The sequence below is a fragment of the Ruditapes philippinarum genome, unplaced genomic scaffold (genome assembly GCF_026571515.1).
Source record: "Ruditapes philippinarum isolate M1 unplaced genomic scaffold, ASM2657151v2 ctg3310_1_1_1_1, whole genome shotgun sequence".
NCBI lineage: Eukaryota > Metazoa > Mollusca > Bivalvia > Venerida > Veneridae > Ruditapes > Ruditapes philippinarum.
Genome location: NW_026861445.1, coordinates 55824 through 81362, shown reverse-complemented (window position 1 = coordinate 81362; position 25539 = coordinate 55824). Strand labels below are relative to the sequence as shown.

Sequence of the window (25539 nt, the reverse complement as noted above, 5' to 3'; positions counted from 1 at the left end):
AATTGACGCATATTGAGCAAAAGTTTAGTTTTTATATAGATCTGGTCTAGGCAATTGTTGAATTGGTGGAATTTATAATTTAGATTGATGTAAGGGAGAGAACTCTTGCAAATATATTCAATTTCTTAATTAATTTTCAAAAGGGAAACGACACTTCTGGTCAAGATTGCAATGGTATTGCATAATCAATAACTGACTTTTCAAGCTTTGTACCATAAATTTGCAAATTGACGCATATTGAGCAAAAGTTTAGTTTATATAGATCTGGTCTATGCAATTCGTGAAATATCTATTTTGTTAATTGTTGCTGATCCTTTGGGTTATTTTTTCACTCCGCATATTTTTTACTTTTTGTCGTACAATACAAGTTCTTATTTGATGTTAAACGTTTAGTCATTGGTCACAAATTGTAACAGTCAACCAATCAAAACGTCGGATTAGTCCTGATAAAGCTTGAGACAGCTTGCCAAAATATTAATAACGATATTTTCATAAATACGACAGGTAAACAAATAGAAATGAAAAGCATATTTTACATGTTGTTCCACTCAACTTTGTTTTGCTGCATTATTCTTTTCACATATATTAGTAACAAAACTAGTGCCCAAAACTATTCGAACCTTGGTGTTTTGCAAATCCACGATAAGTGGTCACTTTAGTCAGTCGTTAGACTTTGTTAGCAGTTAAACTAATTATATATTGGAAAGAAATATTTTTGTTATGAATAATATGTTTTCTCTTTTTAATATCTATCTATCTCTGGATACTGTCAACCCCTCTTATTCACCATACTAAGATTCGCCACATAACGATTCGCCACAGTAGCCCATAAATATAACAATGTTTTTTTTAGTTTGACTGGTCCTAGTTCAATTAAATCAACAAACATTTTTTTCCTTTTTTAAAAAAAATAATTTGACAATGACAATAATTTAATAATGTTTCTTAATACAAGTAATATGATTATGAAGTTAAGACCCCCATCGCGGATTTTCAATTTATCAAGTTAACATTAGATTCTATTACAGGAAAGTAATTATATGTTGAAATAAATATTGAATTAATCATAAACATATTTGCCAATTAATATTTATGAATATATATATGTCAAATATATTTGAAAAAGAAAAATCCAAGCATTAAACATGCAAAGGTTGGACATTCTTCTTGTCCACCAGGGGTGCGGAACTACTACGCCAAACTCGGGACTTTTTGCCGGCAGACAAATACATTTTACATTTTAACTTAGCAGTTGACTGCAGACAAGTGAAATTCTGAGCCTGAAAAAAAAACTTAATTTCGAAATTCTAACTGTACTTGATCGCCAATGTTTAATCTGTGTTTGAAATGCATGAATTTTATTTGTACACCATCTCAAACAACACAAATAAATGGATACTATATGATACCTCTTGCCAGTGATTTTTTTCACTGTATTTTACAGCCGAATTAAGGCTGTTTCCCCCAGCCAAAAATAGGTATATTTTCCCCTAAAAATGCTAATATTTTCCCCTAAATTGCCTCTTGCTCTTCCTTACAAGAACCATCACTTAACAGCATCTGACATATCAGCTAGAAGACAGAAATCTGTCCCTATAGATAGCCTCTGCTATGTACCATGCATGTTAAATTGATTGAAATTTATATTTTACATAAAATGTGTGGGTAAATTCCATTTTCAATTGTTGGAATTTGATTTCAGGTTTCCCCTTTTCATGATTTATCGTGCTACATTTTTTCCTTCAGAAAGCCACAGGTTGTTTTGAAAATTGGAAAAAAAATCACTGCTTGCTTCTATTACAAAACTAGCTGGGCGATTGGTCGTATCGAGGCAACTGTATGTTTTGATACAAAATGGACAATTTTTTCGACATTTCGTTAGGTCTGAAAATAATCTGAAAAGCATAAATCTACAAACACATTTGTGTTTTAAGAAAGCTGGCAGTTATTAGCTCGACTATACGAGAGCTGTCCTACTCGCCTCGGCGTCCAGATTTCAGATTAAAGTTTTGGTGCAGTAAAATATTTTTCACTATAACTTAGTCATTTCTTAAAGTATCAACTTCAAACTTCAAATATATGTTCCTTATCATCAACCACATCATATGTGACACTTTTGTATCATTCCATTAAAAGAGGCATATGGTCCCAAAGTAATGCGTGTGCCCTAAACTATGTGCCGAATTAAACAAATTTGAAGTTTGAAAAAGGATCAGAGGCATCAAAAGACATATTAAAGCAGACCATATCCTAAGGTTTATTTTACAGTATTTCAGTTGGAGAACTGAAGGCACTAAATTGAAAAAGGTTAAATAGAAGACCACAATGTACACACAACAATAATGTTATGCTAAATATTCTTAAGGATCGAAACTGTTATATCTTTGATTATATCTAATCTACTGGAAAACTTTTTGACGGCCTCCACTGAATGTGGCAATAAATAGAAAAATAGAATCCCTAAAGAACGCTCAAAGCACAAATTTGAAAATATTGCAGGTTCAGATTGATAGAGCCTGTTTATGGACCGTACTGGAAAGTGTAAGTTACCGTCCACATCCCCCTAGAACGGGCTTAAGCAGAGTTTAACATTTAAAGACAAAAATTTAAATTTAGAAACATCTGCAGATGTCTTGATACCACCTGCATAACACAGGCAAGATATCAAAAATTTATATAAATTCGAAAAGCAAGCACCATATCCTATGGATGATTATACAGATACTAGAAAAGTGGTTGTTTATTCGTTATAGTCTTCTAATTCAGTGGTTTGTTTCGCTGTATTTTACAGCCAAATAAAGGCTGTTTCCCCTAGCCCAAAATAGGTATATTTTCCCCTAAAGATGCTAATATTTTTCCCTAAAATGCCTCGTGCTCTTCCTTACCAGAACCATGACTTAACAGCATCTGACTTATATCTGCTAGAAGACAGAATTTGAGAAAGCTATCTCTCTAGATAGCCTAGAGCTGCTATGTACCATGCATGTTATAAATTGAATTGATATTAATTTTTTTCATAAAACTGTTAAATGTGTGATGGAATTTGATTTCAGGTTTTCCCCCTTTTCTGATTTATTGCACTATATTTTCCCCTTCAGAAAGCCATAGGTTGTTTTGAAAATTGGGAAAAAAATCACTGTAATTGAGCTTGCATTTATATTAGATTATATTTTATTAGATTTATAGAATATAGTTTATGCAGCAATGAGCATAAATTTTGAAAGTTATAGATTAATGTTTGTTACAACTTTTGCCTCTATTATTAAAAGAAATGAAAATTGTTTAGATAATGACTTACATAGACTTGCATATTATATAATTTGTAAATAGCACTCAACCTGCCAGTAGGTTCTACCCTTGCAACCAGTGCAGAAACAAACATCACAATGCTTATATATTTGGAAATTTCCCCTAAAGATATTATCATGATGATTGGTGTCGGTGATTTTCCTGCTTATATTTGAGAAGTTATTACATTTATTGATCTTTTTCCTTCTTTCTTGATGTAAAATTCCAGACCCCAACCCGCCCCACGCCTCTGGAAAAAAAAGGGGGAAATTCTCAAAAATATGAATGAATCCATCCTCCTAGAATAGACACCGAAAGATCATGCAGTTTTCCCAAAAATCTGAATTTAAACCTGCTTTTCTACTTCCCAAATTAGCAATTTTAGCGTTAACTTTTCCCAAATTCAAGAGGTGAAGACCTCTTCCCAATTAAGTGAAAAAAAATCACTGGGTGTTGTCCAGATTAAAGATGGTCAAGTCTAAGATATTTAGCAGGGGAATAGTTAAGCAGAAACAAATTGTAAAACCTTTATCCAATATTTATAAATTTAAAGTAGATATCTGGAATTTTTTTACTCTGAAAAGCTTGTTCACTTTAATTTGAATTTCACCTCAGCCTTAACAGTTGGCAGTTTGACTTATTTTTCTGCTTTTTTTCTGATAATTAGGTTGATATTATATAATTATGTAAACAAAATCAAATAGATATAACAATCATGGATGGGAATAGATACAGGGAATCTCAACAGCATACAGACTGACTTGATGTTATTCTAGTTTTTTTATAAATTCAAATATATGTAGTTAAATTTGAGCAATTTTAACTAAAATTAAAACCAAGAAATAATGTTAAAATGCAATCGGTATAATTTTAAACTAAAAACCAAACAAATACTGGTGCTATGAACATGAAAGTCTACTATTGTTTGTCATGTTATTTATTAGCTTTAATTTAGCAAGACATATTTTGTTGATATCCAAAAGGAATGATAAACACAAACTTGATTAAAAACTCGTTGACTGTGAATATATTAGAAAGTAATTTACAAACAGTTGTGTGTGTTGTAAAACTGACATCCTATGTAATGATTTACTTGTCTATAGGAGATTTTAAAGTATGATAATTTGTTATCACTGTATAAGAAATTCAAAGATTTTAATGCTCCATGATTATAGACAAAGAAATGAACAATAGGTGCACAATTATGTCGTCAGTTATGGTTCATTGTTGTTTTTATGTAATGAAAGTTTTTTTTATCTTGCTTACAGCAGTAATGAACAATAAGTTTGTGCCTGAGGGCTTTAAATGATATATCTTCGTATGAATTATTTGTGGTTGCCCATTTTTTGTATGTTCTTTAGTGAAATATCATCTAATTGTGAATATGAGGGATATTACAAATACTTACAAGTAATCAGTTAAATTTTGTACTTGATGTCTTTTTTTCCTATATAACTATGTTTGAATTTTGAAGAGGTGGTTAATTGTCAAAAATGAAATTTAAAGGTGCTGGAATTTATAATATTGGTTAAATTAAATATTTTGAGTTAAATTATTTAAATTCATCTTTCTTATAATAAATTGAAGTTTTCGAAAAGGTTTTTTAAGGAGATGGCTGAATGGATTTAAGTTTACACTTTGGACTTTTGATTGCTTTTTATTTTTAAGAGTGCTAAGTCATAAGTGAATTGTCTTTAAAAGGAATTTTTGTGAATATTGCCTTAGATATTGAACTCCAGTAAATTGTTGTAAGTGAACATAAGGCCACAAACTTCAAATAACTTGTGTCTCAATGCTTCTATTTTTGAGGTTTAAATCTCAAAGACTTTGAACCTACATATAGCACACTAGTTGGTGATGGTTTAGGACCTTTGTCTATTCATTTATTCATAGAATTTTAAGATAGTTTTTGTTCAAAAGTCTAAGTAATGCTTGCCTTAATTAGAAATACAAGGTCACTAAATGGGGACCTGTACATATTGCAGGTTATTCAGGTTTGTTTTACACAGTAATGCCCCCTTTTTAGCTCACCTGTCACAAAGTGACAGGGTGAGCTTTTGTGATCGCTTTTCGTCCGGCGTCCGTCCATAAACTTTTACTTTAAATGACATCTCCTCATAAACCACTGAGCCAATTTCATCCAAACTTCACAGGAATGTTCCTTTGGTGGTCGCCTTTAAAAATTGTTCAAAGAATTTAATTCCATGCAGAACTCTGGTTGCCATGGCAACCGAAAGAAAAAACTTTAAATATCTTCTTTTAAAAAACCATAAGAGCTAGAGCTTAGATATTTGGCATGAAACATCTTCTAGTGAGTGTCTATCAAGTTTGTTCAAATAAAAGCCCTGGGGTCAAAATTGGCCCCGCCCCGGGGGGTCATTGATTTTCCCTATATGCATATAGTAAAAACTTAAAAAAATTTCTTTTAAAGAACCCAAAGAGCTAGAGCTAAGATATTTAGCATGAAACATGTTCTAATGGGTGTCTACCAAGTTTGTTCAAATAAAAGCACTGGGGTCAAAATTGGCCCCGCCCCGGGGGTCATTGATTTTCCCTATATGCATATAGTAAAAACTTAAAAAATCTTCTTTTAAAGAACTCAAAGAGCTATGGCTAAGATATTGAGCATCAAACATGTTCTAATAGGTGTCTACCAAGTTTGTTCAAATAAAAGCCCTGGGGTCAAAATTGGCCCTGCCCCGGGGGTCATTGATTTTCCCTATATGCATATAGTAAAAACTTAAAAAATCTTCTTTTAAAGAACCCAAAGAGCTAGAGCTAAGATATTTAGCATGAAACATGTTCTAATGGGTGTCTACCAAGTTTGTTCAAATAAAAGCCCTGGGGTCAAAATTGGCCCCGCCCGGGAGGTCATTGATTTTCCCTATATGCATATAGTAAAAACCTAAAAAAATTTCTTTTAAAGAACTCAAAGAGCTATGGCTAAGATATTGAGCATCAAACATGTTCTAATAGGTTTTTACCAAGTTTGTTCAAATAAAAGCCCTGGGTTCAAAATTGGCCCCGCCCCGGGAGGTCATTGATTTTCCCTATATGCATATAGTAAAAACTTAAAAAATCTTCTTTTAAAGAACTCAAAGAGCTATGGCTAAGATATTGAGCATTAAACATGTTCTAATAGGTGTCTACCAAGTTTGTTCAAATAAAAGCCCTGGGGTCAAAATTGGCCCCGCCCCAGGGGGTCATTGATTTTCCCTATATGCATATAGTAAAAACTTAAAAAATCTTCTTTTAAAGAACCAAAAGAGTTAGAGCTAAGATATTTAGCATGAAACATGTTCTAATAAGTGTTTACCAAGTTTGTTCAAATAAAAGCCCTGGGGTCAAAATTGGCCCCGCCCCGGGGGGTCTATGCATATAGTAAAAACTTAAAAATCTTCTTTTAAAGAACTCATAGAGCTATGGCTAAGATATTTAGCATGAAACATGTTCTAATAGGTGTCTACCAAGTTTGTTCAAATAAAAGCCCTGGGGTCAAAATTGGCACCGCCCCGGGGGTCATTGATTTTCCTTATATGTGTATAGCAAAAACTTAAAAAATCTTCTTTGAAAAAACCCAAATAGCTAGAGTTAAGATATTAAGCATGAAACATCTTTTAGTGAGTGTCTACAAAGTTTGTTCAAATAAAAGACCTGGGGTCAAAATTGGCCCCGCCCCGGGGGTCATTGATTTTCTTTATATGTGTATAGCAAAAACTTAAAATCTTCTTTGAAAAAACCCAAATAGCTAGAGTTTAGATATTAAGCATGAAACATCTTCTAGTAAGTGTCTACAAAGTTTGTTCAAATAAAAGCCCTGGGGTCAAAACTGGCCCAGCCCCAGGGGTGTCATTGTTTTTAACTATATGTGTATAGTAAAAACTTTAAAAAAATCTTCTTTTAAAAAGCCCAATGAGCTAGAGCTTAGATGTTTAGCATGAAACATTTTCTTATGGGTGTCTACCAAGTTTGTTCAAATAAAAGCCCCTGGGTTAAATTGGCCCTGCAACGTTGGGGGGGTGGGGGTTGGGGGGCCTATATACAGGTGAGCGACCTCAGGGCCATCATGGCCCTCTTGTTTATTTTAAATTATATCCTATCATAACTTGAATCAAAACTTTGATCAACTTTTTTGGGGTGGTAAATCAGATAATGCAAATTGTGATAAATTTAGTCAAGTTTTTACAGAATTTTGGCCTTTTTTAATTAGAAATATTAAGTTCAGGTTTTTGTGTAATTTATTCCCAGTAACTGTCTGACAGACATATTTTGTTATATATTCTTATGGAATAATGCCTGTCAATATTTTATTTTTGTCGATCTATCTTTTTCAGTAATCACCGGACTGGGGGCAGTATTTCTAAGGGGGGTTTGACTGGTACCTATTGTGACAAAATGTTGGAACCAGCCCAGATAAAACTTGAACCTGTTGACATAAAGCAGGAACCATTCCCAGACAGGTATGTATTGCCTTGAAGCTTAAATAATTTGTATGTGTGTGTTGACAAAAAGCCACTATATATTGTAATGTGAACATGGATTGAGTCGATGACAAAAGTTTAAATTACAGTAGAACTTCTATGAGTTGAACTTGATGTATTGAAGTAAAATGAAAGTCCCGATTTTTCCCTCTATATATTCCCTATGAAAACCTATGATATGAGTCGAAATTTTATGTGTAGAATTTTTCAATGTGTTGAAGTTTTTTCGTGGACAGTTTCCACAAATAAGTCAATTATTTTGACACCTTCCATCTTGATAGATTTTTCACACCCATTTTTGGTGCAAATATTATTTCCAATCAACTTGTTTGACAGCTGTTAATAACACAGTGATCTATCAGCCTTTGTGTGCATTTAAATGTGTGATAAAATGATTTAATTGTTAATTGAGTGTATATCAAAATCCCCTTGATCATAATCCCCTTGGTTGAAAAATGACATAGTGATCGAAATCCCCTCAACAGAAATGACCGGGTGTTCATAATCCCCTTGATGGATAGTCAAAATCCCCTTGGCAAAAATGATGGGGTGGTCAAAATCCCCTCAACTTGTGAAAAACAACCCCCTTTACTCAAAATTCTTTTTCCTTTGATCTTTTGTCACTCCAGCTAAACTATTGTGTTACATAAAGAAATGTTGCAAACAGCAGTTACATTGAGTAGAGGAAAGAGTATGGAGTATACTTTAGCAATATAATACAGGTTATTTTTAAATACTCCAATGTTGTCATTTTCTCAGCAATAATAACATCAATAAAGGGTGTCATTATTAACTGGCTGTGACAAACATACACCTTTTAATTGTTTGTATGCTTTTCTCTTTTTTTTCAGCAATTCTTGAAGCAGTTGGTTCTTAAATTCATTGAACTAAAAAGAAAAATAAGAAAAGAAATTTCCCAACCATTTCACATTATTTGAGGGGATTTTGACTACCCACTGAGGGGATTATGACCACCCCTTTATTTTTGCCAAGGGGATTATGATAACCCTGTCATTTCTGTTGAGGGGATTTCGATCACTATGTCGTTTATCAACCAAGGGGATTATGATCAAGGGGATTTTGAGCGTCTCCCTGTTAATTAAGTGGTATTTGAAAGTAAACATTAATCAAAGCACAGAAGGCGCTGAATTTGTTTGGGTCTCAGAATGTCAGAAAGGTGAAGTTTGTGAGATTATAAAACAATTTGTTTTTGTATAGTGCCACCAATGCTTTCCAGCGTTTTAATTGTAGTAGATTGGCTATAAGACTAATTGCAACACTGATATTCGATCCAATGTTTATTTGACTTAAACAATTTGAAGAAAAAAATGAGTTGCTTTAACTGGGATTTGAACTCGAGACCTCTCGCTTCATAAGCGAGCGCGCATACCCCTCGGCCACGGTGAATTTACATATTAATTGCCTAAAGAAAACCATATTATTCTAGTTAGGGTTTGTAACGACGCTAACTGTTGTTTAACACTTGTGTAAATAATCATGGCGCTTACTATAAGCATGTATATCTATAAAGAATAAAACAATATTAGAAATCTTCGACTATTCGGGAATTATTTTGCTTGAAAATTAATCCGCCTGTCATGTGACCATATTTACGCAATGATCTCCCATAAATTTTTCGGCCTATGTGTTACATATAAAGGGAAGTAACCGCTTCAAAAAAGCGGACTACTTTCGGCACTTGCAATTAACAGCATTAGAGTCTGAAATTTCACTACCATTATTTGTTTGGTCTGACGACCCAAACAAATAAAAACTACTTTCATTTGAGAACTTACATGACCTGGTGTCGCTTAATTATCACACGGAATATATTTACTATAAGCTTGTTTAGTGATTGCCCTTTCCTTTTGTTACGCCTTTTGCAGGGCTTTTTTTCCTTCTTTAACAGGGGCCGATATCAGGCCCTGATATCAGGCCCCTTCACAATTCAAAATTGCACTTTTTTTTCACAAAGTGGCGGGAAAAAAATCACAATTTCAAAAGAAATTTCACAAAATATTGGGACTTAGTCTTTGAAATACATTGATTACCTTCAGGTAAAACATGATTTACGCCAATCTCAAGAACACACTTATAGTTTTAATCAAGTTAAATGGTTTTAGCACAATGTTAAGTGCCAGGGTTAAAGTACTAACTTGAAGCAGATTTTCTGGTTTCATAATGTCGCTAAATGCCAAATACTATGTAAATTTTTTTCACAATTTTATGACAAATCACGCTTTTTGTGCCCCCACATTAGTGGCGGGCATTTAGATTTACCCTTGTCTGTCCGTCCGTCCGTCCTTTCTCTTTTGTGTCGCACGTAACTCAAAAAGTATTTGACCTAGAGTCATGAAACTTTACAGGAATGTTGATCAGCATGTGAAGTTGTGCACTCGGGTGTTTTCATCTGGATATTTTTAGTATTTTTAGAGTTATTGCCCTTGACTTAGTAAAATTTTGCAATTTTCAACTTGTGTCGCATGTAACTCAAAAAGTATTTGACTTAGAGTCATGAAACTTTACAGGAATGTTGATCAGCATGTGTAGTTGTGCACCTGGGTATTTTCATCTGGATATTTTTAGTATTTTTAGAGTTATTGCCCTTGACTTAGTAAAATTTTGCAATTTTCAACTTGTGTCGCATGTAACTCAAAAAGTATTTGACCTAGAGTCATGAAACTTTACAGGAATGTTGATCAGCATGTGTAGTTGTGCACCTGGGTATTTTCATCTGGATATTTTTAGTATTTTTAGAGTTATTGCCCTTGACTTAGTAAAATTTTGCAATTTTCAACTTGTGTCGCATGTAACTCAAAAAGAATTTGACCTAGAGTCATGATACTTTACAGGAATGTTGATCAGCATGTGTAGTTGTGCACCTGGGTATTTTCGTCTGGATATTTTAAGTATTTTTAGAGTTATTGCCCTTGACTTAGTAAAATTTTGCAATTTTCAACTTGTGTGTCATGTAACTGAAAAAGTATTTGACCTAGAGTCATGAAACTTTACAGGAATGTTGATCAGCATGTGTAGTTGTGCACCTGGGTATTTTCATCTGGATATTTTTAGTATTTTTAGAGTTATTGCCCTTGACTTAGTAAAATTTTGCAATTTTCAACTTGTGTCTCATGTAACTGAAAAAGTATTTGACCTAGAGTCATGAAACTTTACAGGAATATTGATCAGCATGTGTAGTTGTGCACCTGGGTATTTTCGTCTGGATTTATTTAGTATTTTTAGAGTTATTGCCCTTGACTTAGAAAATGTTTGCAATTTTCAACTTGTGTCGCATGTAACTCAAAAAGGATTTGACAAAGAGTCATTAAACCTTATGGGAAAGTTGCTCAGCATATTTAGTTTTGCTCCTGGGGTTTCGCTTGTGGATTTATCCAGTATTTGTTGAGTTATTATACCCCCAAAAACGAAGTTTGGGGGGGTATATAGGAGTCACCCGGTGGTCGGTCGGTCGGTCCAGACGTCCGTTGCATTTTCCTTGTCCGGAGCATAACTTGAAAACTAATGGTTGGAATTCAATATAACTACATACAATGGTCAAGCACATTGAGAGGAAGTGCAGTGCACAAGAACCATAACTCTATCTTGACTAATTACAGAGTTATTGCCCTTTGTTGCTTTTCCATTGCTTTTTTTTTTTGTCCGTTGCATTTTCCTTGTCCGGAGCATAACTTGAAGACTAATGGTTGGAATTCAATATAACTACATACAATGGTCAAGCACATTGAGAGGAAGTGCAGTGCGTAAGAAACATAACTCTATCTTGACTAATTACAGAGTTATTGCCCTTTGTTACTTTTCCTTGTCCGTGGCATAACTTGAAAACTACTGGTTGGAATTCAAAACAACTTCATACAATTGTCAAACACAATTCGGGGAAGTGCAGTGCACAAGAACCATAACTCTATCTAAAGTAATTACAGAGTTATTGCCCTTTGTTGCTTTTCCATTGCCTTCTTTTTTTTGTCCGGACCATAACTTGAAGACTTATGGTTGGAATTCAATAAAACTACATACAATGGTCAAGCACATTGAGAGGAAGTGCAGTGCATAAGAACCATAACTCTATCTAAAGTAATTACAGAGTTATTGCCCTTTATTACTTTTCCATTGCTTTCTTTTGTCTGGACCATAACTTGAAGACTAATTGTTGCAATTCATTATAACTTCATACAATGGTCCAGCACATTGAGAGGAAGTGCAGTGCACAAGAACCATAACTCCATTTTGACTTATTACAGAGTTTCTGCCCTTTGTTTCTTTTCCTTGTCCAGAGCATGACTTTAAAACTACTGGTTGGAATTCAAAACAACTTCATACAATGGCCAAGCACAATAAGGGGAAGTGCAGTGCACAAGAACCATAACTCCATCTTGACTAATTACAGAGTTATTGCCCTTTGTTACTTTTCCATTTGCTTTCTTTTGTCCGGACCATAACTTGAAGACTTATTGTTGGAATTCATTATAACTTCATACAATGGTCAAGCACATTGAGAGGAAGTGCAGTGCATAAGAACCATAACTCCATCTTGACTAATTACAGAGTTACTGCCCTTTGTTACTTTTCCTTGTCCAGAGCATGACTTGAAAACTACTGTTTGGAATTCAAAACAACTTCATACAATGGTCAAGCACAATAAGGGGAAGTGCAGTGCACAAGAACCATAACTCCATCTTGACTAATTACAGAGTAATTGCCCTTTGTTACTTTTCCTTGTCCAGAGCATAACTTGAAAACTACTGTTTGGAATTCAGTACAACTTCATACAGTTGTCAAGGACATTAAAAGGAAGTGCAGTGCACAAGAGCCATAACTCCATTTTGACAAAATACAGAGTTACTGCCCTTTGATACTTTTCCTTGTCCGGAGCATAACTTAAAACGTACTGGTTTGAATTCAAAACAACTTCATACAATGGTCAAGCACAATAAGAGGAAGTGCAGTGCACAAGAACTATAACTCTATCTTCAGTATTTATAGGGTTATTGCCCTTTGTTCTTTTTCTTTGTCTTTCTGGACTTATTACAGAGTAATTCAATTAAACTTCATCAATGGCCAACCACATTGAAAGGAAATGCAACATACATGAACCACAATAATCTTTAATTGCCCACAACCATAACTCTATGTTTCAATTCTATTACAAGGTATTCTGTTACTAGTAACATCCTCATTTCCGAAGCAGACTTGTGGGGGTATTAATCACATTTAGTGATAGTTCTAGTTTACCTTGACTTAGTAAAAACTGTTTCATTATGTTGTTATTTGTTCCTTGAGTGCTTGAGTTAGAATCGACCAACTTTACAGGAATAATGATCAACATCACTAAATTACAGGAATAATGATTCACATCACTGTGAAGCTATGACTCATTTTACCTGGGACTTTGCATGTGGATTTTTTTCAGTTTTGTTAGTTATTGCCCTTGACTTACAGTAGTATAAATTTTCAACTTGGGGTTTGTTTGAGGATTGATTCAGTATTTGTAAAGTTCTTGCCCTTTACTTAGTAAAAAGATTTTTAGTTTTCCAAAAATATTTGACCTAGAGTCATAAGATTGACAGAACAGTGGCACGGTGGGGGCACCCGTGTCCTATGGACACATTTCTAGTTTTTTCACAAAATGAAAGGTCCAGGCCCCTTCACAATTTTGACAAAAAATGCCCTGTTTTGTAACTTGCTTGTAAATGCCAATGGCTCGAAATTTTGTCATTAAATTGAGTGGAAGTCCTGATGTGTCAAACTTTTTACGCAAGTCCCTTCAACTTCGACTTACCAAAGTTCTACTGTATTTTTTTTCTGTTCTTTTTAGTAAGTTACAACAAGCAAAAGATGGTACCTTTAGATTGATATTTAAGAATAGCATTAATTATGAGAGTGGTTAAAAGGTTAAAGGGATTTTCTTTATAAAATTGTGTTTCAGTAAACATTTACAGTCATGGAAAGTGTATTACATAATGACCCATCTTTGTACATAATTCATGTTCTCAAAGTAATGATAGGCTTTTAAATTGTTTGTTGAGATTGCATATTAATATTAAGAATGTCTTATAAATTCTTTGTCAAAGTATATGAAGTGAAATTGGTAATGTAGGTTTTATTATGCCTTCATGTAGTTTTGGGGAATTTTCCAAACTTCCTCAAGTCCTTTAGGTAATTTCTTTTTCTTATAGGTTCTTTTCTTGAAAGCATTTAACTCCCTTCTTTAATGGGAGATACTGGCAAATTTTTCATTTCTTCATTTTGAATTTTTTATTCATTATTCTGTAAATGTCCTCAAAATAAATACACTAGGCAGTCACAGCAACAAAACTTTTCTCCTTATTATGAATAAAATGGTGGTTTCTTAACTTGACCCACGTGGGTCAGGTTAGAGTGTTATGATTTCACAATAGTTGTCACAGTGAACTTTGGAAACATTAAGGAACATCTGAAATGAATGACTTAGACTTGTTTTAATAATAAAATATCCGCAATATATGTTATTGTCCATTCCAGGGGTTGTTTAAATTACCTGACTTGTTTTTAACCTTCTCTGTAATTTTGTCGATGCCTAAATTTCATTCAAAATATGTAGATGTATTTATTCTTCAAACCCAAAATATATAGAATGTGTACCGAAAATCATGCTGGGACTTGAGTACATCAGATCATTGTAATATTTTTTACATTAATTTCCACCTCCGTGGTCGAGGGGTTAGAGTCGATGACTTCTAATCCAGTTACCTCTCTGGCGTGGGTTCGATCCCCGGGAGATGATTTGGTAGTTTAGCGCAGAGGAAGGTAGTCTAGTACTGATGTAGCTCTCCAGGAACGATGGTTAGGAAACTACCCGCCTATATGACTGAAATACTGTTTGGGAAAAGGCGTAAAATAAAAAACAAACAAACAATTTACATTAATTTGCCTTTAAGAAATGATTCGTTTTTTTTTTTTTAATTATTAAACCTGTAATTCACCACATAAACTAGACCTTATTCTGTATGTTTGCAGCACTACAGGGAATTCACCAAAGAAGAAAGCTGGTCGACCTAAGAAGTTGAAACAAGAGAAGATAACAGATCATGTGACAGTGAAGAAGAAGAGAAAGGTTGACAGGTTCAAGGGCATGCCCGAGGAGGAAGTGATAACAAGATTACTGCCAGATCATCTAGCTCCTAACCTTGATATTGTCATTGTAAGTGAAACCTTCTAACCTGATAAAGTTTTTGTATACAAAATCTTGTAATCTGATAATGTCATTGTGAGTAGAGAAAAATGTTTGATTCTTACATTGATATTGTTGTTATAAGTTAAGTCTTATTAACATTGATATCATCATTGCAAGTAGACAAAAAAAATCATCTTTACCTTGATATTGGCATAATAGTTTTCAAACTTACAAACTTATGTCCATATCTTGGTAAGGCAATGTGACAGAAAAAAATTCTTTAGTCTGAAAGATACATTTAAAATCCTTGTTTGTCTAGCTTGATGTCAAACCAGTGAGTGAAACAATTTATCTATAATTTTTAAATTGTATGTGACTGAAAAGGTGATCACACTGCATGTCCATCCAATTGACAAAACAGTGAAAAGTGGTGGCATCTGTGTCCTGTGGACATATTTCTTGTTATACCTTTTTCATCACTTGATCATTAATACAATCATAACTGTGTGCATAAAGAATTATTTTAATTATAGGTTGGTATAAACCCAGGACTATATGCAGCCTTTGTTGGACATCATTATGCGGGACCAGGAAATCATTTCTGTAAGTCAATGAAAGAAGGATAAAGTGTATTGATATAACTTGTGTTTAATTTAGAAGTGGTTAATGGGATAAATTTCATATCACTTCAGCAGTACAAACATATTCTATAAGCTCTAGTGCAATGATCAGTGGTGAGGTGGTTGTTTACAGTTTTGACAGCCACTGTCTTGTAACAGTAGGTTTGAACTGATGGGTGTTTTTGTATTTTTTATAGAAAGCTCAATACAATAGTGCTTGAAAAAACATTATGTGGTTCTGACATATGAAATCAGACTCACCTCATCAACAACTGCTTATTCAATAGAACATAATGTTTATAATTCCACCAGTAAAGTTAGGAAGTGTCCATTCTTTCGATGGGCCTGGTAAAAAACATGTGTTCCAAATGGCATTAATTCCTTTTCCTTCCAACATTTTGTAAATATCATTTTAAAGTCACAATTTTTATTGGTCACTTAATATCTTAGTAAACATAATTTAATGAGTAGAATATTTCCTCATTGGGCACATCCAGACTTGTTTCTAAAATGGCCAAGAAAGTAATATATATATATATCAGATCTTTATCACAATTTTTCCTTTCTTTCAGGGAAGTGTATGTATTTATCTGGTCTCATACCTGAGCCAATGAATGCTATGCAAGATTTCAAGTTACTAGATTATGGTATTGGTTTTACAAACATTGTTGCCAGGACAACTAGAGGTAGTGCTGACCTAACAAGGTAGGATATATCATATACAAACTTTCAATAGCCTTTATATCTGATAAGCCAATAAACTGATGTGTATATGTTCAAATTAAAAACATGCCTTGATCCTGGTGACCCTGTTTCTTCTTATTGAGTCTTGCAGTAGAGCTCATCAAGGTATATAATAATAATTATACCTAGTATATGCACCTTTGAAGTTTGGAGGCTGTACATAGGACTTCTTTATTATGGTCAATGTTTTGTGACATACAGACCAAAAATTAAATACCCTCTTGATAAGTTGATATGGATGCACATGATAGATATGATGAAAAAAGTGGCCTTGTATTAAAGTTACTTTTTCCAAACCAAGGCTTAAAGGGTTCAAGCCCTACTTGTGTCACAGCCATTTATCATCCTGTGACTGTTCCAAGAAACAGACTCAAAAGTTATGATTCAGCGATCGAAAAATACACTTGTCCGCTCATATTTACAAGTAGGGATTGAGGCGGGGCAAGTAGTATGCTTAGCCGACAGGACATGCAGAAATTTGCTCACACAATAGACCTTAGAATTCATATTGCCAGATAAAGATTTTGTGAGGAGTATGATTTCTGTTATTACAGGAAAGAAATTAAAGAAGGAGCACAGATATTGACAGAGAAACTAGTCAAGTATAAGCCAAAAATAGCAGTCTTCAATGGGAAAGGTAACCTTTATTCTACAGAAACTTGATAGGGATATATGGTAGTACTTATTTACTTCTTTCATGAGAATGATTTTTTAGATTATATGTAGAATTTATTTTAGTTTGGTTGTGTAGGAAGCTTAAAACATATAGACACACTTTCAAATCCATTCCTGGAACCAACTTTATTTGAACTTGCACTTGGAAGTAACACTTAAACTTTAAATGCGATAAAAATGTTGAAGGCAAAGGCTAAATTTAATCAAAAGGAATTATGTAGAAAATTTTACATTTCTTTCATGAATTGTTTTTAAGTGATCAGTTCTAAAAGCTATATTTTTGCCCGTTTTTTTAACCATATGTAGTTATTTTAACAGACAAGCCTTAACATATGATGGGGTGCTCTTGTTAAATATACTGACTTGTTCTTGTATTATTTCAGGTATTTATGAGGTGTTTGTGGGTCATAAGAACTTCCATTTTGGGAAACAGCCAGATCTCTTGACAGGAACTGAAACAGTAAGTTCTTCAAATATTGATCTTTTAGTCATTGGTTCTATCAGAAGGAAGTGTGTTGTAAGGGTAGAATACCAAATTCTTAATTTGAAGGTCTTCAGTTTTATTTCTACTTATGATGAGACAGTATTTGGTTTCCACTATCTACACTGGTGTATTTAACACACTCAGTAAGAAGTCATCTGGTTTGACTTAAAGTGCATGACTAGGTTTCTAAAAATGGGAAATCTTACCATTGCACTGGCTTATGATCATGTTTATTTTAGTCACCAGTTAGCCTTAATGGGTTACTTTACATTTTGCAGATGAATTTTCATTGAAGTAAGGTCTCTTGAAATGACAGCCCCCAATATTTTTTAAGAAGAAAAAGAACTATTGGTATTTCTAGAAGAATTGGGTCCATTTTGCTCTAATTTTCTTTTATTTGTATACATTTAAATTATTCTTGTATGTGAAGGTACAAAGTAAAGATTAATAGTTGTGATATACTAACTGTGAGATATGCTCTCATATAATTTAAAAACAAAGATCAAAATATAAATATCATACTTATCATTCTACATGCAAAATTTTAAAATTATGCATTTTCAAAAGGTTTTCACTTTCTTCTTTATGGTAGAAACAAAGAATAACAGCCATTTTGTAGCTACATCTAATTATTGCTGTATTTGTTATGTGATTTACAATATAACTTTGTATAAAAAATCATAATGGTAAATTTGGTCTAACATATTTTTTTAATTTTCCTGTGTGTTGAAATTACTACCGAACTAGTGAGATAAGATTTATTTATCTTTACTTGATTACTCGGGTCAGTATAATAATGTAGTAATCTTAGCTTTACATTATTACTCAGGAAAGTTTCAGGTAAGTTTTACTTCAAGTTAGTTTAGTATTTGATATGGCATTAAGTGTTAAACATGTACAATGTTATTTTATTATAGTTTATTTTCATAATTGAAGGCTTTTGAAGATATCTGGAAAAAAAATGATTGTCTGTTATATTTCTAGGCTGTCTATGTGATGCCATCATCCAGTGCAAGATGCAGTCAGCTGCCTAGAGCTGTTGACAAAGTACCTTTCTATGAGGCTCTAAAAAAATTTAGGGATCATTTGAATGGCAAGCTGCCAGATCTCAATGAATCTGAAATAACATTTCAAGATGTTGTCCTAAAAACTGCGGTTAAGAAAGAAGTTAAAGAGGAGGGAGAAAATCTATATCCAGGAGAGATGGGAACCATGCCTGCTGGGAACCAGATCCCAGGTGATATGACAACCTTGCCTCCTGGTAAACAGATGCCAGATAATATGGGAAATACAGCATTTGCAGTGGACCAGCACTTAGCTCAGTTTATGGCTGGTCCTTATCAAGTTATACCACACAGTGTTCCAGGCACAAGTTCATCTCAGGAAATATCAAATCAGTCTAGTCCAATGTGCATGCCAAATGCTGGTTCCAGTTCTGGAGTCTCTTCTCCAGTACAGCCTGTACAAGTGAAAAAGGAACCAGTGGATTTTGACTGTCCTGCAACAACTTGTCAGACAACAAGCAGTCAGCCAGAAACTATTTCTATTGGTCAGTTGGAAGTTTATAATCAGTCACAAGTGACATCACAAAATGATAGCCATTTAAATAATTTCTTAAATGGTTTATATGGTATGGTTAACCAAGTTGCTGTAAACAACCCAGCAGATTCAAGATATGGTGTTGTGAGTCATGCTAATATATCTACAAATGGACCAGTACAGTTTAACGATGCATTACGTGACATTGTTCGTGAAGGAAGCTCAGAAGATCTTGAAGGTTGTGCAAGTTTAGAAGTGTTAGAGAAACCTCCAACTAGTCAACAATCTCAGGGAAAAGGAGCAAAAGCCAGTAAGTCAAGAAAGAGAAAATCAAAATCTGCTGAAGAATCTCCTGCCATGTCTCAAACTGCCACTTTCATACCACCCCCAGAGCAGCATTATAATCCCCAATCTTCATCACCATCAGGAAATCAACAGAATTCATTCCAGTCATATCAGCCAGTGCCCCCATTCACTAATCACTTGCCCCATCAAAACATGCCTGTATCAGGTTACAGTAATGCGTACATGTCTCAAATGCAAGGACAGTTTAACCCACACATGGGTTTTAATTATATGCAGCCACCTCAGCATAGTTTTACACAGCTCATGAACAGTGGGGATCAATTCATGGGGATGCCTCCAAATGGAAACACACAGAACTTTCCACAGCACGCAGCAAACAATGGATTTCCAGGCCAGTACCCCATGGAAGGACAACAACCAAATGGGTTTAACCCAAACATGCCTATAAAACAAGAAAAGCCTGATAATTGAGATTTGATATTCTACTTTTGTTTGTGTTAGTCAGTTAAAGATTTATATAGGATTTGCTATATTTATATGTTGCATTGAACTCAAGGTATTAATATTTCCTAATACCTGTGTTGATATACTTTGTGTGCTGATATGGGCATTTTCCACAAAGTTCTGTAATGTAAGATGTGGTCTGATTTATGATGTTTCAATTTCTTGAACATGTATTTCATACATACAGATTTTCAACAAGAACTATTAATTGGCTTACATTTTCATTTGTCCAATTCATTTTATCATTCATGTAAATTGAAGCATCTTTCAAGTTAGGAAAGAAATTTTGTGTTCATCTTCAGAAAATAGAAGTAATTAAGACAAATCAACAAAATAAAAAAAATTTAGGTCGCTTTTTTGGGGGGGGGGGGTGAAATTTTTATGCCACCGCAGCACCGTGGCATATAGCGATTCACCTCTGTGTTTGTGTGTGTGTGTTCTATAGATTATCTAGTGAACTTAAAAAATCTTCTTGTGAAAAACCACTAGTCCAATTTCAACCAAACTTGGCAGGATTGATTCTTGGGTGAAGGGCTTCCAAAGTTGTTCAAAGAATTTCATTCCATACAGAAATCTGGTTGCCAAAAGGAATTATAAGAATAAATTTAAAAAATCTTCTTGTAAAGACCCAAAAGGCCTAGAGCTTAGATATTTTGCATAAGGCATTGTCTGGTAGACCTCTACCAAGATTGTTCAAATTATAGCTCTAGGGTCAAAATCGGCCCCGCCCCGGGGGTCATTGATTTTCACTATATGTACATATAGCAAAACCTTAAAATACCTTCATGTAAAGACCCAAAAGGCCTAGAGCTTAGATATTTTGCATAAGGCATTGTCTGGTAGACCCTTATTAAGATTGTTAAAATGATAGCCCTGGGGTCAAAATCTGCCCAGCCCCGGGGGTCATTGATTTTCACTATATGTACATATAGTAAAAACTTAAAACCTTCTTGTAAAGACCCAAAAGGCCTAGAGCTAAGATATTTTGCATAAGGCATTGTCTGGTAGACATCTACCCAGATTATTCAAATTATAGCCCTGGGGTCAAAATCGGCCCCGCCCCTGGGGTCATTGGTTTTCCTTACATGTATATAGTAAATACTTATACATGTAGTAAAAACTTTCAAAAAATTTCTTCTAGCAGTTGACAAATGCTAGAGGTTAGATATTTTGCATGAAACATTATGTAGTGAACCTCTAGCAAGATTGTACAAATTATAGCCCTGGGGTCAAAATTGCCTTTGCCCCTGGGGTCATTGATTTTCAATATATACATATAGTAAAAATATCAAAAAATCTTATTGTCTGAAGGTACAAGGCTTAGTGTTGTATTAATGCGGTGGCATAGCATTTTTCTCAAATGCAATCTTGTTTTAATTTAAATCTGAAATATGTCCTTTTAAGGCAGCTATTAAAAAACGAAACCTTTTAATTCATGATATGATTTGCTATTTGCACTCATTTAGAAAGATTCATTTACAGAAGTTAGCATTTATTGACAGAAAAAATTCACATTGAGAATCCTAGAAAGTATAAAGATTTTTTTACTAGTTTATGATGGTCCAGAAATTGTAAATATGGCTCCTAATCTAACTTGATCAATGTATTTAATTACTTCAGATTCTCACATCAGATTTATGCATGGATGTTGCTTATTCTCATTTTTTGTTTAAAATATTTTCATTTTGTTTGAATCAGCAATAAGTTTTTCATTATAAACATGACTTGAAAATTGTCTCCAGCATTGAAACATGTAGTCGCAGGCGACATTCCAATTATACTGTTGTATTCTTGTTTTGATATTTTTTATACCCCGGCACAACGAAGTTGTAATGGGGGTATACTGGAATCAGCTTGTCCGTCTGGCCGTCCCGCAGTCTGTCTGTTTTTCCTTGTCCGCCCAATAACTTAAGATTCCTTTGACCCACAGTCTTCATATTTGGTATTTAGATTGGTCATGAATAGTAGATGATCCCTATTGATTTTGAGGTCAAAGGTCAAGGTCACAGGGGCCTTGACTACAAAAAGCTTGTCTGCCCAATAACTTAAGATTCCTTTGACCCACAGTCTTTATATTTGGTATTTAGATTAATCATGGTTAATAGACGATCCCTACTGATTTAGAAGTCACTGGGTCAAAGGTCAAGGTCACAGGGGCTTTGACTTCAAAAAAATTGTCCCCCAATAACTTAAGATTCCTTTGACCCTCAGTCTTCATATTTGGTATTTAGATTTGTTATGTTTAGTAGATGATCCCTTTAGATTTTGAGGTCACAGGGTCAAAGGTCACAGGCCTTGACTTCAAAAAGCTTGTCTGCCCAAAAACTTAAGGTTCCTTTGACCAGAAGTCTTCATATTTGGCATGGAGGTTAGTCATGATTAGAAGCTAACCCCTATTGATTTTGAGGTCAAAGGTCAAGGTCACTGGGACTTTGACTTCAAAAAGTTTGTACGCCCAATAACTTAAGAAACCTTTGACCCACAGTCTTCATATTTGGCATGGTGGTTGATAGTGACCATTAGGTGACCCCTATTGTTTTTGAAGTCACTGGGTCAAATGTCAAGGTCACTGGGATTTTACTATAATAAGCTTGTCTGCTCAAATGCTTAAGAATGCCTGTCCGCAGTGTATTGATTTTGACATTTTCACATTTGAAGCATGTAGAATACATAACTTAACAATGTTAGTAACCTCAGATTTGCGGGGAGGTTGTCCTTGAGCTCTAAATGGCCACTGTTGATTCTGACAAAGTGGAATGCAGGGGTATTCACGCCATGACTGTGGCAGTTCTAGTTTCTACAAATGATTTGCTAGTAAATTATTGATTGATATTTTTGTATATAGTTGATTATTGTAGTAGATTATTAGACATTGATCAGTTAATGTCTCAGGGTATTGTGAATAGATACATGGCACTGTCATGTATATTTTGTATTAAAACACATACCACTTAGCACATTTCTTTGTGAAGTGATTAACTTTAGAATGATTTGATGGTTATGTTAGGATACATCTTCTGTTTTCAATAGACATGTGTTAATGTGGTAAATGTTTCATTGAAATTAGAAATACCTTATTCAGTAGACACTTAATTTTTGAAGGAATGTCTTTCATGATAAAAATAGTGTACTCGGTAAAGTCATAATTCTATATGGAAGACGTTTGAAGTATCAGTGGATATTATGTTATTCTTTATGGAATATGTTTTATATTTAAAATGATGTTATCAGTGGACACATTATTTTATATGGAACATGTTTGAAATAAATGACAATGCATTCAGTGGATACATGATTGTTTGATATAAGTTATTATATTCAGTGGAAACATAATTCTGTATAGAACATGTTTCATATAATTTATATCAAAAATAAATGACAGTGTACTCAGTAGACACATTATTTTATATGGAACTGGTTTAATATTATTGATTCTGGATTCATTGACACATGATATGGAACATGTTTCATAGTGACAATGCTGCATTTTAATTGACACATCTTTTTGTGTATATTATAAAGGAAACATAAATCAAAAAGGAACATGTTTCATACAGATAATGCTGTTTTAAGGACACACAAATAGTCCAGTATGGACTATATTTATATACATGTATATAATACTGCATTTAGTTGACACATGAGGCAATATGAAACATGTTTTGAAAAATAATACTGTGTTTTAAATGATTTTTTTATTTATATAGGTACATGTTGTAGCTATGTAGTACTTTATAATGTGTTCTAATTATGAGGACTAAATAAAGTTTGTTTTTGTATGAATTTTGTTTAGATTTCATAGTCTTACAAATTTTAGATATGTTTTAAATTTTATTTATAGGCATTTTTAGAGGATAAATAAGTATAGTCTTTACAAGAGTCATTTTGATATTATAGTAGTTATTTTACATCTTTATCACATTGTTTTAGTCAAGTTTCTACAGGGATTATCGTATTACTGGACAATATATGATGTTTTTTCGCTGTATTTAAAACCATAAAAAAGAATGGAATTATCCCCAACTGTTTTTGGGCTCTTAATGCATGTAAAGGCTACTTTAACACAAAAAATCAGACATGACCCATTTCCTTAAATGATTTTTAATTTGCATTTCTTTTTAAAAGACCAGGACGAAATACTGTTTGAACAAAATTTAAATATACTTTTTATCATTAAAATATGTTACGTTTGTCTGCTGAGATAACATAGAGAAGATGTAAAAAGAAACCAAACTAAAAAAAACCATTAAGGGGCTTTTAAATTTTTTTGGGCATGTGCAGAAAAAGGTTATTCCCCAGGGTCTTTTAATAATTTAAAAAGTTAAACCAAAAATTAAAAACTGAAACCCATTAAATTAACCGGGGGTTAAATTTTCCTAAAAGTGGTTTTTTTTTTTTTTTTACTTCAAAAAAAAAGTGTGTTCGATTCAAAACAGGGGGGGTTTACTTTTGAAATTTTTAAAAAAAGGGAAAAGTAGAAAGGGTTCAAAATTTTTTAGAAAAAAAAAATTTTGGGACGCATTTTTTATCCCAAACAGTTAAAGGGAAACCAGTAAAGGGGGGTTATTAATTTTTTTTAAAATACAAAATTTTAATTTTTTAATTTTCAAAAATTTTTAGATGGATTTTGAAAGAAACTTTTTTCCCCTTTAAAAAAGTAGTCCTATAATTTTATTTTGAGTTACCCCCCCCTCCCCTCTTTGTTAAGATACAAAAATTGGGTATAAAAAAGTTCATTTATAGTTCAGAAATAAATGAACTTATAACAACAGTTTGATGTTGATTTATTGTTGTGTAGGTAACTGGTTATTGTATCTTACGGTATGGTAGTAGATTGTTTTATACTATTTTCTTTAGGAAATACATGAAAACGAAAATAATAGGTATATAAGTAATACGGGTTAGTTCTATATATAGATGCTCATTAGTGACTTAAAACTTTTTTTAATTTCCTGAATATTTTAACTTGATTTTATACTTTGACATGATATTTATATCTTTATTTTTCAGCTGATTTATATCCCATTTATATCTGGTGCTAGAAACACAATTTAAAATTATCATTGCCATATCAATTCAATTTTATTTTTTAGCTGTTCATTTTTTATTTATTTTTTAGTTTTCAATTTTTACCCCGATTTTAAAAATGTGGAAAAAAAAATTTTAGGAAATAAAATTTTTAATTTTTTCCAAAAAAATAAATTTTAAAAAGTGCACCCTTTATATTTGTATGATAACAAAAATACATTGGCAATATGGATTTGCAAGTGCATTTTGTAGTTAAATGCACATAATGGGTTTGCCTTCTTGCATATTGTATATATGTGTACAATATTGGTTGCTAAGGCACCTGGCATTTTACACATATATGCACAATAGTTGGTCACTAGTGCATATTGTTTATGTATACATGTGTAGTTGCAAGTGCATCTTGCATATTGTACAAATGTGCACAATATTGGTTTCTTGTGCATATGTACATGTACATATATGTTTAATATTGGTTGCAAGTACACTTTGCATATTGCATATATGTGCTCAATATAGGTCACTATTGCACCTTGTATATTGTACATATGTGTTCAGCATATTGTACATATGTGTACATTATTTGTGTATTCTTCACATATGCTCAATATTGAATGCTAGTGCACCTTGCATTTTGTAAGCTATTGTGTTCATTTTATTGGCTAGCCTCTGTCATCTGTCTTAGAAATATAAACTTAG

The 25539-nt window shown here is 33.4% G+C and overlaps 1 protein-coding gene across 3 annotated transcripts; it reads left to right on the top strand.

The window, feature by feature from the left end:
- The first annotated feature begins 383 nt into the window (after positions 1-383).
- On the top strand, positions 384-23759 carry LOC132715635 (uncharacterized). 3 transcript variants are annotated; one of them, XM_060698667.1, is made up of 8 exons: positions 384-504; positions 7623-7748; positions 14784-14967; positions 15474-15543; positions 16133-16265; positions 16859-16941; positions 17363-17439; positions 18448-23759. In XM_060698667.1, the coding sequence occupies exons 2-8, from the start codon at positions 7684-7686 to the stop codon at positions 19777-19779; spliced, it is 1944 nt and encodes a 647-aa protein (XP_060554650.1). In that variant the 5' UTR covers positions 384-504; positions 7623-7683; the 3' UTR covers positions 19780-23759. The 3 variants fall into 3 exon arrangements, with proteins under 3 accessions (XP_060554650.1, XP_060554649.1, XP_060554651.1); XM_060698666.1 differs by lacking the exon at positions 384-504 and adding an exon at positions 4439-4698; XM_060698668.1 differs by lacking the exon at positions 384-504 and adding an exon at positions 4727-4794.
- Positions 23760-25539: the final 1780 nt, after the last annotated feature.